Source organism: Barbus barbus (genome assembly GCF_936440315.1).
Source record: "Barbus barbus genome assembly, chromosome: 27".
NCBI lineage: Eukaryota > Metazoa > Chordata > Actinopteri > Cypriniformes > Cyprinidae > Barbus > Barbus barbus.
The window spans coordinates 22,554,959-22,582,854 of NC_136755.1; the positions used below are offsets into that span (position 1 = coordinate 22,554,959).

General features: G+C 36.7%; 1 protein-coding gene across 1 annotated transcript; it reads left to right on the top strand.

Moving 5' to 3' along the window:
- Positions 1-1,093: 1,093 nt before the first annotated feature.
- clcn1a (chloride channel, voltage-sensitive 1a) lies at positions 1,094-27,790 on the top strand (the record flags this gene model as incomplete). Its single annotated transcript, XM_079380536.1, has 23 exons — positions 1,094-1,141; positions 8,667-8,925; positions 9,009-9,140; positions 9,886-10,014; positions 10,814-10,947; positions 11,125-11,202; positions 11,440-11,518; positions 14,349-14,474; positions 14,585-14,669; positions 15,892-15,993; positions 16,142-16,226; positions 16,946-17,101; positions 17,388-17,457; positions 18,198-18,308; positions 20,111-20,324; positions 23,643-23,776; positions 24,111-24,298; positions 24,709-24,790; positions 24,968-25,053; positions 25,383-25,427; positions 25,603-25,707; positions 27,160-27,246; positions 27,335-27,790. 23 exons carry the CDS (start codon positions 1,094-1,096, stop codon positions 27,788-27,790), a joined length of 2,991 nt encoding a protein of 996 aa, XP_079236662.1.
- Positions 27,791-27,896: the final 106 nt, after the last annotated feature.

A 27,896-nucleotide genomic window follows, 5' to 3' on the forward strand; every position in this document is an offset into this window, starting at 1 on the left:
GTGTGTTTTTAGAAACAAATCCAAAGTATTTTAACTTTAAATGGTCACTTCAGCCCAAAAATTCCATAATAACTCTTCCTCCAGTGAAAAATCCTCAGTGTTGTCCCAGTGTTATCCTCTCATTCTAAATCCACAAACATATTTGTTTAGAACCAATTTAGCTTGTAAATGGTGCTTGATCTGTGCATATTTCTCTCCTGATTCAGACAAATTGACTTTTTCACTAGAGGAAGCAATATTATGGATAGAAGACTCAGAATTTAGTAAATACGTCTTAATGATGGATTTGTTTCTTACAAAGGTGCAACTTTTCACTTCACAAGATGTTAATTGATGGACTGGAGTGGTGTGTATTACCCGTGGATTATTTTAATGTTTTTATCAGCTGTTTGGACTCTCATTCTGACTGCACCCATTCACTGCAGAGGATCTATTGGTGAGCAAGTGATGTAATGCTAAAATTCTGCTTTATTTTTTTATTTTATTTTTTTCACTTTTATCCAGAATGTGTTTATATAACGCTAAAACTGTCTCTGTGTGTCATTAAGTGTATTGTTTAACATTCTGTTGGTCATCACTGATCAGGGCGAATCAGAAACAGCACCGGCCAATTTGGTCCTCCCTGTGCTGCCCTCATTATGTTTCATGGAGGATTGGGATTCCCTCGGCCGCTCAAACCCTCACTGTGCCCCTTTCCAAATGAAGAGGTGATCAAAGTCTTAGTTTGTTGCCAGGGGCGACAGGATTGGCCACTATTAAACAAACCTGCCCCGCTAATGAAGGGCCAGATGGGTTTAGTTTGGCATCTCTCTTTGTAACTCTCACACACATGCATAAACACATGTATGTGTCCCAGGCACAGGCACGTCCACATAAACGGACACACACAGGGCTTAGTCAGTCAACTGGACTGCCATGTTGCACCACATGAGAAGGTGTGTGAGAGAGAGATGGCTGTGCATGCATAAAGCCAGGAAAGAGAGCTTGAGTGAGAGAACTTGCATGTGCCCTCTCTCCCTCAGTCCGTGCCACCCCAGGGTGGGAATGCTAAGACAGACAGGCGGTTTATTTTTGGGTCAGTGACAGTGTATCAATGGCCGCAGATGCGTCGCAAAGGAAGGCTCTGAGATACCAGCAGACTGTGGTCAGTCCCTGTCTCTCTCCTGCTCTCTCTTTATCTCCCTCGCCCTTTCTTCTGCTCTTTCTTCTGTCTGGTTAGTCTTTAGTCTGTGTCTTTAGTCTTTAGTCTGTGAATTGCTGTTCTTCTGTCGTTTGAAATCGTATGACCTGAAAGATGTTGTACAATCTTTGCATGATGTGTATATTTGTACCGACTGAGTCACTGCATTGAGCGCTGGGCTGCAGAACTCGCGGGAAAGTGCAACAGGAGTTAGTCATTTTCCTCCTGTCATTTTCTCTCCCCTTTACTCTATCCAATTACGTATATATAAGCTCCTGAAGAGGTCTGTACTACTACTTTGTTTATTTGAATAAGTTTGCATTGCAACTTTTTTAAGTTGCAATTCAACTTTATATATCTAAAAAAAATAACTCTTTTATATATATAGTTTTTTTAAATCAACTCTTCTTAATTTCTGTTTTGAGCTTGACATTTAAATACTGTGCAAATAAGGGAAAGTGTATTTTACTCTTTTTCTAACTACTTTAAAAAAAAAAGTTGACAAAAACTACGATGAAATCTATTTTTCAGGATACTTCTTTTTTAACACGCAGTATAATAAATCAAAAGACTAACACCCAAATATACATTGTCAACCAAATTCCATACACTAATGTTCAAAAGTTTCGGGTCAGTATGTTTTTTAATGGTTTTTGAAGGCGTAAATCCCTTATGCTCACCAAGGCTGCATTTATTTGATCAAAAATATATTAAAAACAGTAATATTATGAAGTATTATTAGGATTTTAAATGACTATTTTCTGGTTTTATATATTTTAAAATGTAATTTATAACTGTGATGCTGAATTTTCAGCATCATTACCATTCTTCAGTGTCACATTATCCTTCACAAATATTTCTAAGATGCTGATTTGCTGCTCAAGAAACATTGCTTATGATTATCAGTGTTGGAACCAGTTGCTGCTTAATAATTCTGTGAAAGCCGTATAGATTTTTTTTCAGGATTTATTGAAAGAACATCTTTTGTAACATTATGAATGTCTTTACTGTCTCTTTTGTCTCTTTTAGTCAATTAAATGCATCCTTGCTATTCAAAACTTACTGACCCCAAACTTTTGTATGGTAGTGTAAGTGGAAACCCAATCATAGATTATAAATGTCTTTCTTAATCTCAGCCTGTCATGGGAGACGGTCAGTGTGGTCCCTTGAGCTCCAGAACATCTGGTGTGATTGACTGTCTGCTGTGATTGCTGCTTTGACTGAAGGGGAGATGAATGAGGTTGAGCTTTTGAGTGTTTGAAATGGCGATGATACATCTTGGTTAGAGTGTACTATAAACAATGTAGTATTGCTTTCTTATGTCATCAGTTGAGGTCATCTTTTGCCTGTCTTGTCACTGTGATTTACTGAACAGAATGTAACATTGATTGAACAAGAGAAAACGTGTAAATGTTTGCTCAATAAGCATATTTTGGATTATGTGTCACCTACAGAATACCTCACTCTTCCAGTGATTTGCAGGAAGAAAACATTCATTTTTGTTTGATGTCTTGATTTGTCGGAGTTCAGCTTTATGACAATGAGCGGATATTCCATGCAGCGATAACCAGTGGCATTGTATAGTTTTATAAGTCATGTGATATAGTTGGAAACTAGAAATGGTTACTGGCAACCAACAACTGGCAAACATCACAAACTCAAGCTGTTTCTTAGCAATTTTTTTGCTAACAGGGCTTTAGCTTTAGCTGTTGTACTTTACAGTGGTTTAGTTATTTTAGAGTTTTTGTGATATTATTGGTTACATTGTTGATAATTCACTGTTATGTTGTCAACCTGAATCTCAGCTTTTTCTTATATACAGTGTTTTTAGTATTAAGTATTTATTAATATTTTGAATTAGCAGTTATTTTACATTTTCAGTTTTTATTTTAATTTTAGTTTAAATTTGAGTAATTCCATTATGTGCTATGTTTAATTTTGTTTTTTACTTTACTTCTTCTTTATAAGAAGTGTACATTTAGCACCAACTGAAAGAGCCTCAACAGAAAGGCCAGGCATATTGGGATATGTTGACAAGTGTGGTCATCCCAGCATGGGAAGAACATCTATTTTAGAAGACCTTCAACGGAATTACATATGACTTTACATAACATCACATGACAACACCATGACAATTGCCTTGATAGCCTTCCCATACAGCCATCAGCATGACCTAAAACACAGCAGCATACCATCAAAAACTCTTTCCAACACACTTTAGCTTGAGCACATTAGCATTTTCTGATCACAGTTACTTATTTGTAGATGTGCTCTTAGTATTTTTTATATTAAAATGACAAAATCTTTGGTTGTGCTCAGCGTACATGCATGTATAAACTGCACACATTGGCTCAGCGCCACAGTTGTTGTTAGCTGTCTAGTGCTAGTTAGCATGACAGTGTCGCCTGATTATAGATTTCCAACTTTCCTTGGGAGTCTTTGAAAGACAGATGAACAAATTGGAAGATAGAAAGATCCACACAGAGGTGTGTGGGGAAGTGTGGCTGTGAACACTGGGTCACACCGAAGCTATTATTAGCCTAGCAGCTAGTATTACAGGCCCTGGGTAGAAAGGGGGTAGTTCCAATCTATGGCGGACGGAGGGGGTCTGCGGGGGTTTAGAAGACCATAGCTGTAAGAGCAGACCGGTACGAGATGAGAAGAGAGGAGGGGTTGAAATATGGAGAAAGCAAGGGATTACATGTACTGTGGGAACGGGTGAAAGTAACTGGATAGATGCATGGAATGAGAGTGAGATGTGTTATGTGGAAGAGAGATACATAATAAACCTATCATCTACATGGACCCATTCCAAAGGCGAAAGTGAGCCCTAAATTCAATAAAACTGCAAATAGATACACGTTTAATATTCTCTGTAAAATAATAGGCCTAAACCAAATAAAAATGGTTTTAAGCAAGATAAAAATATACATTTATAGCTGCGTATACCATAACACCTTATACAACAATTGAAAAGTTTGTAATACTGCATTAATATAATCAAATATGCAGTAAAACAGTAATATTGTAAAATGATATTATATTTTTTTTATTGTTTTTTATTTTAATATTGCATTTTTCTCTTTTAATATGCTATACTCAATATTTTGCACTCAAGAAACATTTCTCACATTGTGTTTCTATGCAAAACTAAGATTATTATCAATGTTGAAAACAGTTGTGCTGCTTAATATTTTTGAGGAAACCATGAGACAGGGATTCTTTGATGAACAAAAAGAAAACATTTATTTTTTTAATGTAAAAATGTAAAAGTATTAATAAAAACACCTGCATTTATTTGAAATAGATTTTTTATAACAGTGTAACAGTTTTTACTGACACTTTTGACAGTTTAATGCAAAACAAATTTGTGAGGTTATTTATTTGTTTAATTTTTATTTTACATTTAATTTTTATGTTTTAATGTGTTGCTCATATAACATTTACAAAATGATACAATAATAGTGGTTCAAAATAAAAAGACAATAACATTACAACTGCTGAAATTATTGCCCAGGACATTTTCTATTTTCACTATATTGAAAAACATGAAAATCACCACAAACATAATTGATCATGTTAGTCTGAAGTGAAATTACTGAAGTTTTGAGCACTTTGCACCCCTCTGCATCTACAGTAATTTTCATTGTTTACATCATTACATTTCTACAATAAGATTCCTTCATCAGCATTAATATTTAGCATGTGGAAAGACTGTATTTGCTGCTGTCATCCAAAAAATAAATAAATAAATGGTTCTGTTGTGTAAAGATTACTGTGTACGAAGAATCATATTTTTGGCTGTGTGTGTAGCAGCCAAAACAGTTCTTAACCTAAACACTTCTGTCAGATCCACATTTACCTCTTCACATCTTTATTTCCATACCGAAAATAGCATCTGTAAGTCCATAAGTCAACATTTCAACAAGTTGTAGTTGATCACTCTGATGTTGTGCATAAAGGTTGTTTCATATTCTTAACAGAAGGTTAAATGCTTGTAAATAAGTCATGACACTGTGGCTATGCTAGCAAAACACCCAGGTTAGTCCTACATCATGTCCCGATCCCATTTACTCTCCATATCATTAGGAAATTTGACAAATTGTTTATAGAGTAATTCATGAGATTTGCAGATTTAACTGAAACTTCTGTCTCATTTAATAAATGTGAGAAAGAAACACTTTTTGTTTCAAGTCAAACTACTGGGGGGTGGGTGGGTGTGTGTTAGAGAAAGTAGTGGGAATGAAGACACAGGGAATGTATTTTCCAGATGTCTGGGTCTTATCCGGATGGTTATAAATCTAAATGTAGACTACTGCTCTTCCGCCGGTGGTCTTACTCGAAGCATGTCGAGAAGATTTTCCTCTATTTTTGGACTCCCTCTCCTCTGTCACCTCTCGGGTGCATCATGTTGTTTTCGAAAATGAGGGCAACGTTTTACTTTCTTTTCTTTTTTTTTCTTTTTTTTTGGAATACGTTTCTGTAACAATTTATTATGTGATCATACCACTGAAGAGAATTAAATTTGTTATCAGAAGCACTTTTTTTAATATTCAGTCAAACAGAATGAGTAAAATGCCTCGTATTTTAACAGGGTTAATCTGAAGAATTAGTGACAGCAGGAAACACTGGCTGTGTTCGAAATGCCATACTATCATACTACTCTTACTATTTCTGCAGCATCCAGTATGTATGCTGCTCATAGTATGCACATTTGCTGTATGCATGAAATACCCGGATGACCTACTATATTTGCCAGAATCTGCTAAATATAACTCAAGTACACTGAAATCAGTACAGAAGCTGTGTTCTGAATGGCATACTATCATAAAACTCCTACTATACTGAAGTATGCTGTGTGTATACTGTGAATAGTATGTGAATTTTCTGTATGCATGGAATGCCCGGATTACCTGCTACATTTGCTGAAATTTGATGTATGCATCTGAAGACGCTGTGTGGGGTACTGTTTCCCAGAATGCAACGCACTCCATGTGACCTTTCATCTTCAAACGCGTGAGTGAACTGGAGGCAGGGAATAATAATTATAAATGTTACACTTGTATATGCACGTTTATACAATACATCAAACTATCGCTGTGCATTTAAAAACAATATCATTTGTAGGACATAAATTGTACTTTAATCTCTACGGCACTTTTCCGATCAAGTCAAATGACGTCACCTTTATCTCTATAGCGCTTTATACATTGTTTCAAAGATATTACATAATAATATTAATATTGCAGTAATATAATATATAAATAAATTATATATATAACTAGAATTAATATTTCAATTAAGCAAACAGAATTAAATTCCGATGCAAACAGCTCTAAAAAGAAATGGAGTGTATTTACTCTAAAGACAAATAGACCAATTTGTTGTCAGAGGCTATTTACATTAACTCCGCCCACCAATGCCTGCCTGTGATAAACAGCTCTGCAGAAGACACGTGTATTTCTGTAGAATCAGAGGCGGAGAGAGTAAAATATATTGATATGAGTGATCCGAGTTCGATTTCAGCTTTTGTCAAACTCGTGCAACTCCTTTTCCCATCACATACCAGATCAGAAAGGCATTTATTTTCAATAAAAAATTAAGTAAATATTTGAAAAGTGGAGATTAAACACCTCATTAATAATACAGTGTGCTTAGCTGTTAGTAGGTTTTTGTCCCAATAAAGTGGCGTTCATCAAATAAAATGTATGATAATTTACACTAAAATGTTGTTGTCTAATATGTTATTGCATACTGTTTTATAATGTACTACAGTATAAATATCTGCCACCTAACTACTATTTACACACCTGTTGCTAAAGAAAATGCTGCTATTTTATTGTAAACATAATTTATCATTATTTGCACTTAGTGTAATTAGATTATATCACTTTTTCCACTTAGTGTAACTGCCAAAAATATTGTTCAGTTAAAGACAGCTCATTCAGTTCAGTCCATAGCCTATGTAAAGTTATTCAATTATGAAATGAGTTCAATTGGCCAATATTGTTTACTAGTATGAAGCCTTAATAACAAGCCTTTGAAAAAAGAATAGTTAGCACATTTGTTTGTAAGGTAACAACCTTCACAGCTGTGCTGAATTAATGTTTGTGTTTGTCATGTGACAATTAAGCATACTACTCTGAAATATTTGTTGCTTATTGTATACTGTTTCACACACTATTCTTAAAAAAATAGTAGGCAGTATACACTGTGTACTGGGCAGTAAGCAGTATGCAGTAAGCAAGTATGCCATTTCGAACACAGCCACTGGTTCCCTTAGTAAACTATTTGGCTGCATGGAAACTACTGCCAAATGTGTATTTTAGATCTGCGTCAGTTGAACCGCTCAGTCAGCAGACTGAAGTTCAAGATGCTCAAAACTCAAACAGGTAAGTATCTCAGATCAAGTCCGAGGACTGGTTTGTCACGTTAGATCTAAAAGACGCATACTTCCACATCTCCATCCTTCCCACTCACAGGAAGTCCCTGAGGTTTGCTTTTGGGGGCAAAGCTTACCAATATCTGGTTCTTCCCGTTGGCCTTGCACTCTCACCCTGCACTTTTACATCAACGATTGATTGATTCTAGCTCAATCGGCGCAGCTGGCGATTCGACATCGAGGTGTCGTTCTCGCAAAAAGCTGGGGTTGAGACTGAACGCCAAGAAGTGTGCTTTCTCCAGTACAGAGAACCACTTATCTAGGCGTGGGATCCGACCACGATGCAGGCATTCATGTCCCCTGCTCGGATTGAGTCGATCCTCACGTCAGTCAAGAGAGTGAAAAAAGGCCAGTCACTCACTGTCAAGCAGTTTCAGAGACTGCTGGGTCTGAGGGCAGCTGCGTCCAATGTGATACCTTTTGGCCTGCTGTACATGAGACCCTTACAGTGGTGGCTCAAGACCAAGGGGTTCTTCCCGAGGGGAAAACCACTCCGCACTTTCAAGGTCACGAGACGATGCATACATGCCTTAGACATGTGGAGGAAACTCTTGTCCCAGGGCCCGATGTTGGGAGCTCCTTATCATAACACTAGCGACATAATATATATATATTTTGCTTATTTGGATGAAACAAGACTTCAACTTTTATTGACTTTTGAACTCCTGAAATAATGTTGTAATATTCCAAAGTAATGCATCCAGAAAGGTTTTTTTGGACCAAAGGTATCTTAATGCAACAATTGTGACTATTCAGTATTAGATATTTTCATGAAACATACAAATAGTTTTCAAATTGACTTTGTTCTGACAAATCTGAAAGTATAACAGCAGTTTTCATGCAAATCCAGACAAGATAAGGTGGTGTGTTGTAGTGGGAAATAATCTGACCTGGTAACTGTAAGCCAGAGTTATTTTAGTGTCATTAAGATACTATTATAATATTTGGTTATTTATTATATTAAATTGTAATTGATTAAGGGATTGTACCTGTAAGTTGCTTCAGATAAATGTGTCGGCACCTGTGATTTTCTTCTGTGCTCAGCTATATGGAGAGTACAGAGAGCACCCTGGTGGGTCCCAGAGGAGAGAGGCCACTCGCCTTCTGATGGAGAGACAGCGGAAAAAACATGGACATGGACATCACCACCACGGGCACCACCATCACAGTCAGCAAGGACGCAGTCACAGCCGAAGCCGCCATCATGTGGAGCTGGACATAGGCAGCATTCATGACAGACAGGAGGAGGAGCAGGGCCACACATCCTCCTTCAAGAAACGCAGATCCTACTCCAAGTGCAGAGGTCAATAACAATGAGCCTTGCAAAAGCCGGTACCAAATATATGTGAGGTCTGGGATCTGATAGGGATTGTAATGTTTTCCCAGACTGTGTGGCTCGAGTACAGAAGTTCCTCGTCTCGAAATTGGGAGAAGACTGGATCTTTCTGGTGTTGTTGGGTATTACCATGGCATTAGTTAGCTGGACCATGGATTATGCTAGTGCAAAGAGTCTACAAGGTACTACACTACCCAGAATACCATCTGCTTGACCTTTTACGTATTCTTCTGTTGGTTTATTTTGCATATGTTGTATTTAGTTAATATATATTTATTGTAGTGCTGTCAAACGGTTAATCGCGATGAATCACATCCACAATAAAAGTTTTTGTTTACGTATATGTTTATACTGTGTATATTTATTATGTATATGTAAATACAAACACATGCATGTATATATTTAAGAAAAATGTTATGTTTATATATTAAATGCATTTATATAATATAAAATATAAGAATATAAATGTAAATATCTTCAAAATATATACTGTATGTGTGTGTATTTATATATACATAATAAATATACGCAGTACACATACATATATTATGTAAACAAAAACTTATTTTGGATGCGATTAATTGTGATTATTCGTTTGACAGTACTAATTTATTGTATAATTTAATTTCCCTTATTTCTGTCTTATTATAATTCATGTATTCAAAAAGTGTGTGTGTGTATAGAGAGGGCGAGAGAGAGAGAGATTTGGGGGTCCATGTATTAAAACATTTGAAAATCCCATTTCTAATTTGCCTAGTGTTATGTCATATTCTTTTGTCTCTTTTCCCTGTTTTTCCCACTTCTCATTTCTAAAACTTCTACATATGTCATGCTTTTGTCTTCTTTGCTGTCATCCTCGCTGTCTTCCTCGTTCTCTACCTCATGTGCTTCTGCTCCATCACTTCTGTTCTTCTCCGTGTCTCTCAGCCTATAAGTGGTTTTATGGAGAGTTGAGGGGAAATATCCCACTGCAGTACCTGGTCTGGGTCTTCTATCCCATGATGCTCATCCTGTTTGCCTCCCTCTTCTGCCACCTGGTCGCTCCTCAGGCCATTGGTTTGTAGCTTCATTGTTTCATTAGCTTCCTTACTTTTATTTACTTGTTTACTTTTCTTTACCTAATATCCTATATATATATATATATATATATATAATATTATTTTATTTACTTATTCACTTTTAGCTTTCGCCAGGGTCTGAAATTCTTTTTGCCTCACCTGCTAGAAGTGAATTGAGAATCTTTTTTTTTTTGTTGCTCGTTAGAATATATTTTGCATATTGTTATTGAGAATATGGGTTTGTCCTTATGACAAAGGGATCATTTAGCTATTGTCTGGCTGTGTTTGAAAGCCGTACTCAGTTCTTTACTGATAGTAAATGCTTGGTGAGTTAATTTTGGACCATGCCTCTTTATACAATCTCATTTTTTTAATTGAAGTCTCTACAGACCCTGTGTTTGTCTCTTAAAAGTACATTTTCTGTATTCTGTGCCACTTGTAGTTAATATACTGTATATCAGGCACATTAAAATAGTCTTTTCTTCAACCACTGTAACTGCTGCGCACTGTTTGCTACTCAGCAACCCCGCCTGCTGGTTCATCTGCTGTTCAGCTCATTGATTGCCAACCTGTGGTAATTATGCAGGTTGCAGGAAGCTATTCTTTTATTTTATCCTATAAAACTGACACTTTAAAATGATTTGGGTTTAGTACAATATCACAGATTATAATGTGATGAGCTTTACTTTATTTACAGACCTTTCACATAGATTTTTCATGATTCATTCCATCTTTTTCCAAGCCATTTGATTGTTTTGTCTCTTTTCTTTCCTCCTCTGACTCTTATTTCCCCTCAGGCTCTGGTATTCCAGAGCTAAAAACCATACTCAGAGGTGTTGTGTTGAAGGAGTATTTGACACTCAAGGCATTTATTGCGAAGGTGGTGGGACTCACTGCTGGCCTGGGCAGTGGTATGCCGGTTGGCAAAGAGGTGAGACACATTTGATTTTGCAGTCTCATGTAACATACACAGGGCCCTCAAGTTTCCATTTTCCATTATACAAAATGCACTGTGATTTGGTGAGTATGAGTGCCAGTTAAGGTTACCTAAACTGGCCTCAGCCCCATATGATGCTAACCTTTAAACTGTGCTATTTTTATGCATTAGGGTCCCTTTGTTCACATAGCCAGTATCTGTGCAGCTGTGCTCAGCAGGTTTATGTCTTTCTTCTCTGGAGTCTATCAGGTAAGCAGAAGTGCATGGAGATCCTGCAATACACATTCGGCATCTCCATTCATTAAATGCTGAATGCTCGTTTATCATCCATGAACGGCAGCTTTTTTTTATTACACATTATTTTTGAGGACAGCACTGATATATCATCCAGGGCATCTATATTACCAAGAATTATTTCCCATCTACCCCGACCTGTACCCTCAACTGTGTCTGCTTCACTCTTTTTGTCTGCCTCTGTGTCAGTAGAGCCCATACTGTTATACAGACATCCTCACAATGGGCTGTGCTGTGGGGGTTGGATGTTGTTTTGGAACCCCTCTTGGAGGTAACGTGTGTGCAGAAATGGCATTTTCCTTGTTTAGTTTTTTTTTTCAATTCTTTCTTGATAAGGATTTATGTTTGTTTTCCAGTAAAGTGTCTAAACAGAACTTATAAATCTGACCAAAAATGTAATACGTAGTAAGGTTTTTGCTTAAAGGGGTCATATGATGCTATTTTAAAGATCATTATTTTGTGTATTTGGTGTAACAGAATATGTTGACATGCTTTAATGTTCAAAAAACACATTAGTTTTCAAATACTGTACATTATTGTAGTTCCTCTATGCCCCGCCTCTCTCAAACGCTTAGTTTTCTACAAAGTCCTTCCTTCCGACAAGCGCAGTCTGCTCTGATTGGCCAGCTGACACAGTGCATTGTGATTGGCCAAAGACCACAAGCATGCGTCGGAAATATAACAACCCCTTTCCATAATCATGCGCTTCAGCTTTCAAAGTAAATATAAAGACAGTTAATAATGTCCTTAGTTTTACCATCCGTTCAAGCCCGAAAGGGGAACAGAGTCGCGTGACAGACACAGTGATGATGCTCGTATATATTTGCAGAACACAAGCCGCGGTTAAGACAGCCGACTCCACTGTGATGTGAACCTGTCTCTCTCTCTCTCTCACACACACACACACGACACATTACTGTACACTGCGCAAAACTCCGCATTTGAACAGTCAATAGTCACTGATTCAGAAGCGCCAGATTGTCATAGCAAAGTCGAAATTGACCCATTTTTTACTCTCCTAGGTTCACAAAACTGTTGTCCATAAAATGCGTTGCACATATTCGAACATATGGGTTGTGCTGTTCTGTTGTAAACAAATCTTAACCAATGATTTCTAATTGCATCTACTTTTGGAAGGCCAAATAAAGTGCTTTTGCTTTCGCCTAGAAACACACAGCGTCTCTCTGACATGGCTGCATCAACACTATTGCGGTTACTGAAACCACAACTTCTTTCTTTGCGTGAACATTTGGGCGGCATTACGCAGATATTTCCACATCGTGATGTAGACATGTGGGGGCGTGTTTGAATGAGCCGTTTTAGGCGTTGAGGCGTCTGGATCAGCCTTCTCTTTTAGATAGAATAAATCCTTTTGTGGGAGACTTTGAACTTTGTAACTCTGCAGATCTTATACATGCACAAACGGCTACATTACACACTAAAGACAAGGAAAAAATATCATATGACCTATTTGGGGGAAGTCGTGGCCTAATGGTTAGAGAGTCGGACTCGTAATCAAAAGGTTGCGAGTTCGAGCCCCCGGCCGGCAGGAATTGTAGGTGGGGGGAGGGAATGTCCAGCGCTCTCTCCACCCTCAATACCACGACTGAGGTGCCCTTGAGCAAGGCACCGAACCCCCAACTGCTCCCCGGGCGCTGCAGCATGGCTGCCCACTGCTCCGGGTGTGTGTTCACGGTGTGTGTGTGTGTGTGTGTGTGTGTGTGTGTGTGTGCATTTGTTCACTACTCACTGCTGTGTGTGTGCACTTGGATGGGTTAAACGCAGAGCACCAATTTCGAGTATGGGTCACCATACTTGACAATACGTCACGATTTTTTTTTTTTTTTTTTTTTTTTTTAAAGCAAAAATAAACAATTAGGGTAAAAAATATATATATATATTAAGATGTACACTACCATTGAAAAGTTTGGGGGCAGTTTTTATTTATACTTTTAGTATGCAAGAATGCATTAAAACATTTAACAGTTCAAACTTTTCCCTTTTTTTTCAAAAGATTTGTTTCAAATTAATTTTTTATTCTGTATTTATGATTGTTTGTCAGCAAAATGTATAAATAAAAAATAAATACATTTTTATAAAGTCAAACTTTAAGGTATAAATCTGACCAAAAAAATGTTGTCAGCTTTATGCCTAAAACAAAAAGCAATTGAAGACTTCATATGCAAAAACTAGGTCCATCTGAGATTTTTCTTTCAAATTAGCTTTTTTATCAGGCTCCTGTGAAAATATCATTGGACATTTTTGAAAACAAGGCATTCAATAATTAATAACCTTTTCTTTGTCATTTAAAGTGAAATTACTGAACCTAAACATATAAGCCTGATAAAAAATGCTCATGCAAAATAAATAATCTGTGAAATATCTAAGATAGACTTTTTTAAATAAATAAATTATATATAAATAAAGTGAAAGTGAAGTGACATACGGCCAAGTATGGTGACCCATACTCGGAATTCGTGCTCTGCATTTTAACCCATCCAAAGTGCACACACACAGCAGTGAACACACACACACCGTGAACACACACCCGGAGCAGTGGGCAGCCTTTTATGCTGCGGCACCCGGGGAGCAACCGACTCTCTAACCATTAGACCACGACTTCCCTAAATAAAGAAAAAGTTTGCAAAAAAAATTAAGATATACACTACCATAAAAAAATTTGGAGGCAGATTTTTTTGTTGTTGTCGAAAGAAATTAATAATTTTATTCTACAAGGATGCATTAAATTTAATTAAATTAAAGTGACAGTAAAGAAGAAGTGGGAAGAAGTGAATGATTTCCACAAAAATATTAAGCAGAACAACTGTATTTCAACATTGATAATTCTGAGAAATGTTACTTGAACACCAAATCAGCATATGAGAGTGACTTCTGAAGGATCATGTGACCCTGAAGACTGGAGTAAATTCTGCTTTGCCATCACAGGAATTCTATACATTCTAAAGTATATTAAAATAGTAATAGTACAATTCACAATTATATTTCACATTTTTATCATCATATTTGATGGATTTAGAAAGTTTGAAATTTTATTCTGTAGATGACAGTAACCGTTCTAAATGATTCTTTGGTTCTTCCAGGTGTTTTGTTCAGCATTGAAGTTACTTCAACCTATTTTGCAGTGAGAAACTACTGGAGAGGCTACTTTGCTGCCACTTTCAGTGCTTTTATTTTCAGAGTGCTGTCTGTGTTTAATAAGGATGCAGGTGAGATACTAAATCATATTCAGGAATGAAGGTCTTGGCAGCCTCAGATGTCATACACTACCATTCATCTGAAATGAGATATCTTTTTTTTTTCAAATCTTTTGTTTCAGTTACCATCACTGCTCTCTTCCGCACCAACTTCCGCATGGATTTTCCTTTCGACCTGCAGGAGCTCCCGGCGTTCGCCATTATTGGGTGAGAGCGCGGGGGCGAGAGCGTGTCGTTCGTGGTGAGGGCACAATCCTGAAGCTGTGTGTGTGTGTGTGTGTGAGTGTGTGTGCCATACTTAACCCTTGACGCACTCGCAGACCTGAGCACACAGCACTTTAACTTAACCAAAGTGACCAGATGGTGGCATTATATTTGATTTGTTGGAATGTTTCACGAACACATTTTGATTAATTATTGTATTATATTGCATAATAATTGTGCTCACATTGATCAGAAACAATTAAGCAAAGTACGGAAGTTCTAAGCGGCCATGCTTTATTATAATTTTTCTGTCTTGTTTTCTCGTGATCACGACTTAATTTTCTCATGATCTCGACATAACGAAAGTTGTTTTGTCATTATCACGACTTAATTTTCTCTGTGTATTCGGCATGAGAAAATGCTATAGAAGCAGCATCATCGCAGCATCATGGATGATCGTATTCGCTTTTACTTTGATCAGGGACTCACTCAAACTGAAATAGCTCTGTGTCTGTCAGTGATTGACGACTTACACATAAGTGTTCGACACTTGAGAAGGAGGCTGTCGGATCTGCAACTTTATCGTCGAAGACAATATAGCGACCCTGATTTTTACGTTGAGATCAACAACTTTCGTTATGTCGAGATCACGAGAAACAACTTTCGTTATGTCGAGATCACGAGAAAATTAAGTCGTGATAACGACAAAACAACTTTCGTTATGTCGAGATCACGAGAAAATTAAGTCGTGATAACGACAAAACAACTTTCGTTATGTCGAGATCACGAGAAAATTAAGTCGTGATAACGACAAAACAACTTTCATTATGTCGAGATCACGAGAAAATTAAGTCGTGATAACGACAAACAACTTTCGTTATGTCGAGATCACGAGAAAATTAAGTCGTGATAACGACAAAACAACTTTCGTTATGTCGAGATCACGAGAAAATTAAGTCGTGATAACGACAAAACAACTTTCGTTATGTCGAGATCACGAGAAAATTAAGTCGTGATAACGACAAAACAACTTTCGTTATGTCGAGATCACGAGAAAACAAGACAGAAAAATTATAATAATGCATGGCCGCTTAGAACTTCCGTAGAAACAATTAAGCAAAGAGCACATCTTCTTGTCTTATTATAAAACCGTGAATGTGATTTTTGTATTTGGATCACTGGAATAATGTGATTGTTTTTGTCTTTGATTGCTTTCTCCCCACAGGATCTCTTGTGGGTTCCTGGGAGCTTTCTTTGTTTACCTGAACCGCCAAGTTGTCCTGTTCATGAGAAGACCGAACATTTTCACACGATTCCTTACAAAACAGTAAGAGAAATAACAGACAATATATTACCTTTAGCATTATTATAGGAGTATGCAGTATTCACCTGAGAGTTATTTTGCTGTAATCACAATCTTTAAAATTATTATACAAGCTAAATAATTACAATATGTGTCACATTTTCTTTCTCAGCCGGCTGATTTTCCCTGCTGTTGTGACCTTAGTGGTTACGACGCTGACATTCCCTCCAGGCTTTGGGCAGTTCATGGCTGGAGAGGTCAGATTAGAAATATTTGTTAATAACTGATGCTACAATTTTGCAAACTAAATAATTATATCAGTTATTTAGGATCCTCCTCTAATGCAGAGGTTCTCAGCCCAGGTGCCTACTAGGGGACCTTAGCAAACTTCCAAAAGGGGCCCCAGGATGATTTTAAATAAGACAAAAAAGCACACAAATAAGCTAAAACTACTAAAAATCAAGATATTTCTTATTTTAGTTTTTTGTCTTTAAAGAACCAGGATTCTCACAGTCTTGGAAAATGTGAATATGTAAGGAAGACTTATTTTAAAATTATGATTTATGAACCTGGTTAAAACATTGTGCTCTTTTTTTATAAATAATTTATTATATAGAATATACTATATATCAATAAATATTTTTTTCTAGTTATGCCAGACTCTAATATTTTATCAGGTATAAATTGTGAGTAAAATACTTTTAAAAATGCTCATCTTTAATGCTTTTCCAGTAAATCTACAACAACTGGAAAGGTAATGGAAATTTTCTGATTTAGAAAAGTAGGAACCTGATAGAACATTCAGCTCATATAAACTTTGCGTTGTCATTACAGCAGATATTTTTGTGTAGAATGGTGAGAATTTGAGTCAAAGAACCACTGCTTTAATGTTTTTGGTCTTAAAATAATGGTTGAATTTTTTAAATATTTCATTTGCTTGGGTTTAAATGTGAATTTGACTTGTGTTATTCCGCAGCTGATGCCCAGGGAGTGCATCAACTCTCTGTTTGATAACTTCACCTGGACTAAAATATGGGGTTCCTCTCTTCCTCCTGGTCTCGGTCGCTCTGCTGTGTGGTTTCACCCTGATGTCAGCATCTTTGTCATTCTTATTCTCTTCTTCATCATGAAGGTTGGTCCTTTGCGATATTTTGTTTACATTGTTCTCTGTCAATTAAGTCATTTTTAAGAAAGTACCATGCACTGACACTGGCTTTAGTTATGTCATAGTTGTCTAGATGGCTTCAATAAAACCTGCTTGTTCCACAGTCATTCTCTCTCTCTCCATCTGTCATGTTTGAAGCTGCAGAAGCAATGACTTTTCTTTTGAGTTAGGCTCGTACAGGTTGTGCTGACAACGGTCTTTGAGATTTTAGAATTAAGGCAATCGTGTGAAAACATTATTATTCATCTCACAGTTCTGGATGTCTGCAGTTTCCACCACAATGCCCATCCCGTCTGGAGCTTTCATGCCTGTCTTTGTTTTGGGTAAGTCACTGGTATTATTCATTTATTAGTGGCTGCCATTATGGATATTTTCTGATTTATATTTAAGAATGCCTTTATCATACAGTGGGATCCAAAAGAAACCATGTTGTCATGCTGGAATTTGAGATCTATTTCAAATTTATACTGTGGAAAAACTAAATTTATTGATTTGAAGATTTTGAACAAATACATGTTTTCAAAGAAATTAGTGTTATGACAAAAAATAATATCAATATTTATTATAAATAAATATTAATAAATATTTATGTTTTTGCACAATTTCAGGAAACTAATCAAATAAGTACTTTTTTGGTCAATATTCACTCACATTAATATGCTTATAAACTGTAATGAGGAAATATTTCAATTTAATTTTTTTATTTATTCTAATTGCAAAAATAAATCAATAATTTTCAGTAATAGTCTCAGACTTTTGGATTTGCTTTTTTATTTTATTTTTTTATTTTTATTTTACTTTATGCAATAATATTCAACAGCTAAATATGCAAATTCACTTATTTTAGACTTACAGAAGTTAGCCAGGCACATTTTATTTTATTTTATTATGCAATAATTTTCACTAGCTGTGTCAGACTTTCGGATATCACTGTAAATGCACTTATTACACTCATAGAAATGACTTTTTGCTAGTTAATGTTTTTCTTTCATAGAAACACTTTATTTTATTCCATTCTATTCTATTTTAAAAACGTTTGAATGTCCACTGCAATGTCTTACAGGTGCAGCATTCGGTCGTTTAGTGGGTGAGATCATGGCTACTCTCTTTCCTCAGGGTATCCTGTTTGATGGAATACTGTACCGCATCATCCCTGGAGGGTACGCTGTCATTGGTCAGTCATCCTTTCCTCCTCTTCCGATCCACCACTGTTACCTAATGTTTGCTCCTACTGTGCTGATGATGTCACTTCCTGTTACTATTCTTTCTTCTCTTAATCTCTGATCTTCCACGGCATGTGTCCATATACTCTCTTCGTTCATTATGTCACTCCCAGAGGTGGGTAGAGTACCCAAAAACTGTACTCAAGTAAAAGTAAAAGTACTTCTAGAAATATTTACTCAAGTAAAAGTAAAAGTAATAGTCTGAATAGTTACTTGAGTAAGAGTACAAAAGTATCGGATAAAAAAACTACTCAAGTAGTTAGTTACTAGTTACTTTGGATCATATAGGTACTGAATATAGTCTATTTTTATTTAGATATATAGATTACATTTATGTAATGTGTATGTGTATACACACACACACACACACACGCACACACACACACACTGCCGTTCAAAATATATATATATATATATATATATATATATATATATATATATATATATATTAATGTAATTTATTTCAGTGATGCAAATCAGAATTTTCATCAGCCTTTATCCCAGTCTTCAGAGTCACATAATCCTTCAGAAATCATGTTGATTTATTATCAGTGCTGCTCTTTTTAGCTTTCTATTCATCAAAGAACACTGAACAAAATGTCACAGGTTCCAAAAAATATTAAGCAGCAAAACTGTTTCCAACACTGGTAATAAATCGATATATTATAATGATTTCTGAAGGATCATATGACTCCGAAAACTGGAGTAACAGCTGATGAAAATTCTGATTTGCATAACTGAATTAAATTATATTTTAAAGTAAATTAATTATGTATTATTCTATAACCTCTGACACTGAAACCTCTGAAAACGCCTCACATGACTGCTCTAAACATAACGAAACAAATGCATATTGACGGATCTTCTGTTCTGCAAAATGTAAACAAATGTAGCCTATATTTTTGCAAGCATAAATATTGTAAAAATATGAATATTAATTGTGTCTAGAACAGGCCGCGCGCCGCTGCGCAGAGCTAACGCGGGTTTCGCGGGTGTTCATTTCATACTCTGTGACAGCTTATTTAATGTATAAATTAAACATTGTATTTAATGTAAGGTACATGTACAACAAACTGGTAATGTCATAGTGGTATCGTGGCCTGTACCTGTGGAACAGTAGACAGCACACGCGGTCTCCATCTAATAAAAGATCTTCATATAGCTCTAGCAAACAAGCCTTTTCAGATTTGCTTTCAACTGACTGTAGATCCAAAGCCACGTCTTCAGCGCTCTTGATGTTCTTAAACTCTCTGTTATCTGAGTGAGAACAGCTTCAGAGACTCAGCGCGTGCGGCAGGGAACTGAACGAATCATTCAAACTGATTCGCGAACCGATTCACTGGTTTGCCAACTGGTTTGATAAAGCCTTTAAACAGAATCGACTCAAAATAATGAATCATTCGCGAATGGGCATCGTTCATTGCCCAGAGAAAAGTAGACGGCGCGTTTGGAATAAACCGAAGCATTTTTAACTTGCATTGCATTCAGATACAGTAACGAGAGGAGAGTCGCCCACAGTAACGAAGTAAAAATACCGTTTTTTTCTCTAAAAATATACTTGAGTAAGAGTAAAAGTGCCCATTTTAAAATATACTCTAAAAGTATTAGTTACCCAAAAAATGTACTCAAGTAAATGTAACGAAGTAAATGTAACTCGTTACTACCCACCTCTGGTCACTCCTGTCATGACTCTGTCTTACAGCACTCCATCTTTCCGTCCTGTTACTCTATTGGTCTGTCCCTTTCCCTTAAGGTGCGGCGGCACTGACGGGGGCCGTCACTCACACCGTTTCCACCGCGGTGATCTGCTTCGAGCTGACCGGTCAGATCTCTCACATCCTTCCCATGATGGTCGCTGTAATCCTGGCCAACATGGTAGCGCAGGGTCTGCAACCGTCACTGTACGACTCCATCATCCAGGTCAAGAAGCTGCCCTATCTCCCCGAGCTGGGCTTCGGCCACATAAGGTGCGCAGACATTGCAAACGCCAGCGCCGTGGCTCCACGTATGTGACAAAACGGCTTGGCTCACAGTGCAGCCAGGTTCCCTCACCCTCACATGCTGACAGCACCTCAAAGTCCTTGTGATTCATTAGCAGCAGGAGCTATTAGTAAATACACTTGTCAACGAAGGGCGGCAACATGAAGCTTTGGCACCCTTCCAGCTAACACTGAGCCGCTCCACACACATTAGATTTGGCCTATTAATTACTTCTTCATCAAGGATGCTCTCTGCGTCTTAATCTATCCTTTTGTGGTCTGAAGTAGTGGTTCTGCTTCAGGACCCAGAGTTTACATTGGACATCAAGTGGTGACCAAACATGTTAACAAAATTAGCCAAAATAGACCCCACGTCAAGTCAATATGCTTAAAGACGAACAATGTGGAAATTCATCAGACAATATCATTGCGGAGCATTTTCTCCTTAAAACTGCAGTGTACCGAAGACGGTCTCAAAAATATGATTTAAAACATCCCGTTTTCTACAGTCACAAAACATAACCAATCCTGTCAACTTGTGGGGTGGAGCTTTTCATATTATTAGCTGTCTAAAATGGCAAATAAAACCATATTTTGTATAACATTAGCCAAAAGCTAGTGATATCAATTACCATTATCTAGAGCAATACATAAAATGCATTACTATTCTGATACATGGACTTTTAGACAACCCTGAATAATTCTCTCCTCCTCTTCTTCATCTGAATCAGTTTCTGGTTCAAACATGAAGGGCTGAATTAATCCAGTATTAACACTTGTCATTGTGTAGCGTTTGCTACTTCAGTTAAACAAGTGAAAGTGGAGCAGGTATATTATGTGGAGGCAGGGACTGATTTGCATATCCATTGGTCTATGTATACTAAAAGAGGTAAGGGTGTAGAGTTATATTTAAGCCATTTTAAAGGAACACTCCACTTTTTTGGAAATAGGCTCATTTTACAACTGCCCTAGAGTAAAACAGTTGAGTTTTACCATCTTTGAATCCATTCAGCCGATCTCCGGGTCTGCCGGTAGCACTTTTAGCTTAGCTTAGCATAGATCATTGAACATCATTACACAGCGCCTGAAAATAGTCCCCAGCTACATCATAACTAGTTTCCTAGCCGGGAATTATTTTCAGGCGCTGCGTAATTTCATTGCGTCTGCTGCACCCACGGTACGGCAGCAAAGTTCCTTGATTATTACGCCGGAATGAGAGTGTAGTTCCTAGCCATATCGGCCCAGAAAATCGCAACTTTTCATTTTCCAGTAGTCTTAGTACACGATGTAACTACAGAAGAGTCAAGCTTTAAAAATGTTTGATGACCAAATGCTAATGGTCTAACCCGATTCAATGATCTATGCTAAGCTAAGCTAAAAGTGCTACCGCCAGACCCGGAGATCGGCTGAATGGATTCGGTGCTTTCACACCTACCTCATTTAGTTCGGTTGAATCGCACTAGAGTTCGTTTTCCCTCTTGGTGCGGTTCGTTTGGGCAGGTGAGAATGCAGCAATCGCACTCGGGTGCGCACCAAAAGCGGACCAAACAAACGTACCGAGACCTCCTTGAAGAGGTGGTCTCGGCACGCTTTCAAACGAACCCTGGAGCGGTTCGTTTGTGGTGAGAACGTTATCCGACCTCAAACAGACCCAACTGCAAAAAGAACTGCGCATTTTTGGACTAAACCAGCTGCCGTAGTCAGCTGCGCTGTGCATTATGGGATGAGGAAGTGTTTGTTGACAGTTTGCAGTTTAGCATGGCAAGTCGCGGACAAACTTGGGGTTGTGAGGAGGTGCGGAGCCTCATAGAAATTTGTAATAATAATGTAATAGCAGTGTGCTGTCCGCTGCATTTTATTCCGGGAGCACCGTTGGAATTTTCCCGCACGCTCTTTCTGACTAATCGAAAAGCAGTTTAGGGAATGCGTTCAAAGACACATCTAGCCAACAAGTGAAGCGGATGTTGTCACGTGACTGCATTTTGGTTCGTTTCAGCTGGTTCGGACCAGAGCAAACAGTGTGGTGTGAAAAGGAACCAAAACGGCTAAAAATAGCTACAATGTATAATTTTTTGCCTTTGGTCCGGACCAAATGAACCGAACTACAGATGTGAAAGCACCCAAAAATGGTAAATCTCAATTGTTTAACTCATGGGGAGTTGTAAAATGAGCCTATTTCCAAAAAAAATGGAGTGTTCCTTTAAAAATGGAGTGTTCCTATGAAGAAATTGTTACATTTAAAAAATGAAATAAAAAAAATATATATGACTTTAAATGCTATATGTCTAAATTAACTTCAATATAACATTATAATGTAAAGTGTAGAGTTATTATAGTTAACTAAAACTAAAAACATAATGGGATTACTTAAATTAAATGTTAACTAGTTAGATGTCAGCTAGTTTCCAAGGTCTTTTAATTTATCTTGATGTACTAAAATAACTAAAACTGAAATAAAAATGTATATACTACATGAGGGATACAGCACTAAATGAGGTAAGGGTGTAGAGTTACAGTATATTTTAGTTCAAGTAGAAATTTTGTTCATGGGGGGAAAAAAAACTTTAAACGTCATCAAAATACCAATACAAATATGATGATATTTAAAAGGCTGATGTTTAAATTCTTTACTATTTTGTATAACTAAAATATAAAATGACTACTTTAAATTTGTTAACTAAAACTAAAAACATAAAAATGGGATTACTTAAAATGATAACTGAAATAAAATAAAATAAAATATAAAAACAATTAACTTATTTTATTTCAGCTAGTTTCCAATGTCTTATTTATCCTGATGTACTAAAATAAGTGAAACTAAAACAAAAATATTACAAATATATATATAGACATATTTAAAAACAATAAAAACAAAAGTACTAAAACTTGAACTATAATTAGCATGCAAGCAGAAAATATAAGAATAAAATGTAATTCAATACTATACAATACAATATCTTAATGATACAAAAATAACACTGGTACAGTATGAAAAAATTATGTTCTTTTTGAGGTTTGCTAAAGATAATTACAGTTATTACTGGGCCTAATATGGTATATGTCATTGTTACCCATATTACCAAAGCAGCCAATAAGTTTAATGAAATGTGCCATTTTCTTTTAAAAGCATATTTATTTTGCTATTCTAAATATGCACTTTTATATATAGTAAGTGCATTTTAATATTTGGATTAAGAATTGTACTTCTCTTGGACAATTAGAATAAACCTAGAGTTATTAATCTTTTTAAGCTCTGTCCACCAGCCTTTAGCCTGTGGAATTACCGCAGTTTCTGTTTTCTTGCAGCCAGTATAATATCTTCGTGGAGGACATCATGGTGAGGAAAGTTAAGTTTTTATGTTCCCACTCAACATACAGAGAAGTACTACATTTGTTGGACTCGACCTCTTTAAAAACCTTCCCGCTGGTCGACTCAAAAGGTAATGTCACGCAGGCTGTCTAGACAATTTCTTGAGTCTAATTACATTTCCCATTATGTCCATTTTTCTAGCTGCATGCAGTCTACCAAGGTGAGCTATGAATTTGTATTTTGTTTCACTCAAACAGTCTAAAGCTCTGTTTAAAAACCTGCTAAAAGCTATCAACCTTGTGTTGTTTGCTTAGCAACATGAGCTTCGTTGTTGAATTTCAAATCAGTCAGGTCCTGTATAAGGACTATCTCTACAGTACAGGTTTTGGAACAGAGCCCTAGTGTCAGAAAACATTTTAATACTCATAATTAACCAGCTTCTGAACTTACTTCACCTTCAACAGAATCTATGATTCTATTGGGCAGCATTGAGAGGTCTGAGCTTCTCGCCCTCTGTGATTGGTGGCTGTCAGCAGAGAGGCGGATCCTAACACAAGGACAGAGCTCACAAGGTCAAGTGCCTTTTGCCAGAATCAGCTGGGAATCCTTTGCCTTTGTTGATGAGGAAGAAGAGGAGAATGAAGATGATAAGGTCTTTATCATCTTTATGATATGTATCTTTCTCCCTATATCGATCTATCGGTATAGCTATTAATCTATCTATCTATCTATCCATCTGTCTGTCTGTTTATCTATCGTTCTATCTGTCTATCGTTCATTCGTTCTATCATTCTAATTGTCGTGTTCTACCTATCGTTTTATTTTTGGTTCTATCGTTCTTTTGCTATCATTCCTTTCTATGAATCCCATCTGTCCATCCACCCATCAAAACCCAACGGGTAACTGCTGTGCTCAGAAAATATAACGTAATAAATAATAATAAAAAATTATATAATAAATATAAGAATAATAAGAGTTAAGAAATATTTTTTTCCTGAAATATTGCTTTTGTATGCCTTTTCAAAATGACAGTTTGTACTACTGTTCTCTGTGAATGTTTAGACGATACCAGTTCAAGAGGAAAGAAACAGTCCTGTGCCTCCACCCAAACCTTCAGAACCATCCACCAATCACACGTCTCCCGGTGAGAAACTCTCCAGCAAACATAACCGAGTCATCCTCTTTAGAAACCTTAATAAACCTCAGGCAAGCACTTCTTTTGAACAAGCATCTTGAGGCGAGATAAGTGATACTCATCCTCTAATCCGCCTTTCGTCTTTTCCTTTTTTTTCCTTCTCTCTCTCCTCCTCTTCTTGCCTAGATAAGGGTCCTTCCCCGTCTTTCGGGAGAATTTTACGTAACTTCTTTTCATCCTCTTCAGAACGACACACAGAAGGTCAGCCACAGGTACATTGTTTGTGTCTATAAGTCCCTTGTGAAAACCTGTGTCTGTTCCATCAAGTGAATTTGAGTGCACTAAATGAATTCCTCTCAGCATCTATGAAATTTTAATGTAAGGCCGATAAATTGAGAAGCGCCAATGTATTGCTAATGGTCTGCATTAATATTCATCAGTGTTTTTCAAGGACATGTGCGGTTAAAGGGAAGTGAATGGTCTTCCGTAGAATGTGTCAATATGCAAATACTCTTTCTAAAATGTTAATGAGTTTGAATACTTGGTTCAAATGCACCATGTCATGTATACTAGAATTATTTTGCCATTTTATTCACCCTAGGAGCCTTATCCTCCACCTTTAACTGACACAATGACACCAGAACAGGTATTACCAATACTACAAATAATTAGCTTCCAAGTAGATATTAAAGCATGAAAGGAAATTGTAATAATGTAGGTTCTGGATATTGTTAGATGTTTTAATTCTGCAGAAGAGTTGCTAAAATAAAACAAGGCATAACAGAGTTGAAGCCTTACGTGGTTTTAATTGGGTCACATAGATCAAAGCCTGGGAGGAGACAGAGATGGACAAACCTCTGGATATCGATCAGATCAGAATAGATCCCTCCCCCTTCCAGCTGGTTGAGAGAACATCACTACATAAGGTGAGAGTTAATGTTGCAAAATTCATGCGTTATGAAACAAAATTCTGTAAAGCAGTTCTATAGAAGATAATAGTGTCGTTATTCAGCTCAAATCAGTTCAGAGTTGATTCAGTTCAATAGCAGCGTCGATGTTGCAATGTTCATCAGTTATGAGACAAGTTCAGTTAACCTATAATCAGCTCTAGAGAAGTCAATAGTGATGAATGCTTGATATATCTGTACCATATTATATATATATTTTAATTTATCTGTGTCATCTAATATTGAATTGGAGATTACATCTATCCATCTACATCTATAGTTTACAGGGGTCATGACATGGAGTTTTTTTTGTTCCTTGAGGTTTACTTATAATGTTAATAAAGTTTTTCATCTCAAAATGAATCTATTTTTCATACTGTACATTGTCACTTGTAGATTTAAAACTAATAATTTTAGTTTTAGTATTTTAATTTATTTTAACAAAATAATGTAGATTTTAATTTGTAATATGTTAAATAACATTCAATTTAATTAATAATTTAATGTTTCAAAATGAAAAAAAATGATTGGCTTATTGTATCAGCCAAAATTCTACTGATGCATTCCTATTTATTAGTGTAAATCAGTGATTCACAATTTTTTTATCAGCCAAACCCCTTTAACCTAAAATATTGAGATTTTAAGTTAATATTTAAATAATTCAACAACACTTTTGCATGTTCACAGTTCACTGATGTCTGTAAATAGTCACATGGCACAAAGGTAAACAAAATATTTCAAATAATATAAAAAATAGAATATTTTAGCAAGTGTTCTATTTTGATAAATTTTTCATTGTACAGTTACTTGTGACCCTGGACTACAAAACCAGTCTTAAGTCGCTGGGGTATATTTGTAGCAATAGCCAAAAATGCATTGTATGGGTCAAAATTATTGATTTTTCTTTTATACCAAAAATCATTAAGATATTAAGTAAAGATCATGTTCCATGAAGATATTTTGTAAATTTCCTACTGTAAATATATCAAAACTTCATTTTTGATTAGTAATACACATAGCTAAGAACTTCATTTGAACAACTTTAAAGGCGATTTTCTCAATATTTAGATTTTTTTGCACCCTCAGATTCCAGATTTTCAAATAGTTGTATCTCGGCCTATATAGTTGTAATATTGTCCTATCCTAACAAACCACACATCAATGGAAAGCTTATTTATTCAGCTTTCAGCTGATGTATAAATCTCAATTTTGAAAAATTTACCATTATGACTGGTTTTGTGGTCCAGGGTCACATTTATTTATTTATTTTAATTAATTACATTTACTTTAGTAATTATTGGATTTTTATTAACTCACAAACTTTAGTTTGGAAAACGCGGACGTAAATGGAACAAATATCTTTTATTTAAATATGGTGATATAAAATTATTCTGATGATTATATCTTGATGACTTCTTTTTTTCCCCCCAGACTCATACCCTGTTCTCTCTTCTGGGCCTCAGTCATGCCTATGTAACCAATACTGGAAAACTAGTGGGAGTCGTGGCACTGAAAGAGGTAGCTCATCCATCCATCCATCAGTTGTCATGACTAGTTAAGTCTTCTTTTCCAGATTGTCTAACCCTTATTTCTTCATCTGCATCAGCTCCAAAAAGCAATCGAGGGCTCCACACGCAGTGGCGTACGCTTGCGCCCCCCTCTGGCCAGTTTCCGTGACACAATTCGTAAAGCTTCGAAGCCTCCTCAGGCCTCCTCCCCTCCATCCTCACCCGGCTCCACCACAGCTCCCTCCTCGCCTCTGTCCGCACCCGTGGTCCCTCACGTCCATTCCCCCAGTCCAGCGGCCCCAGTGCAGCAAGAGAAGGAGGAGATGGAGGTGTGGATTGAGGGTGTGAAACGAGAGGTGATCGTGGGGAACAGCAGTCGCACGAGGACTGGAAGCAGTAGTGGGACAGGAAGTAGTGACAGTGAGACAGGAAGTCCCAATAGCAGCCCAACCCTACCGCCCTCCTCTCCTCCATCCCCCATCCCTCTCTCCACCCTGCAGCCCGTCTCGGAGAGCAAGGAAGGTGACGAAAACGAGGACGAGGAGCCCCTTTAGAACAAGTCAAGTTTGTTTTTCTTTTATTTATAGTGTGATCAGTGTACTTTTGTTCACTTATTTTTATATAACAATTTCATGTTTTTTATTCATGTGCTCATTTCAA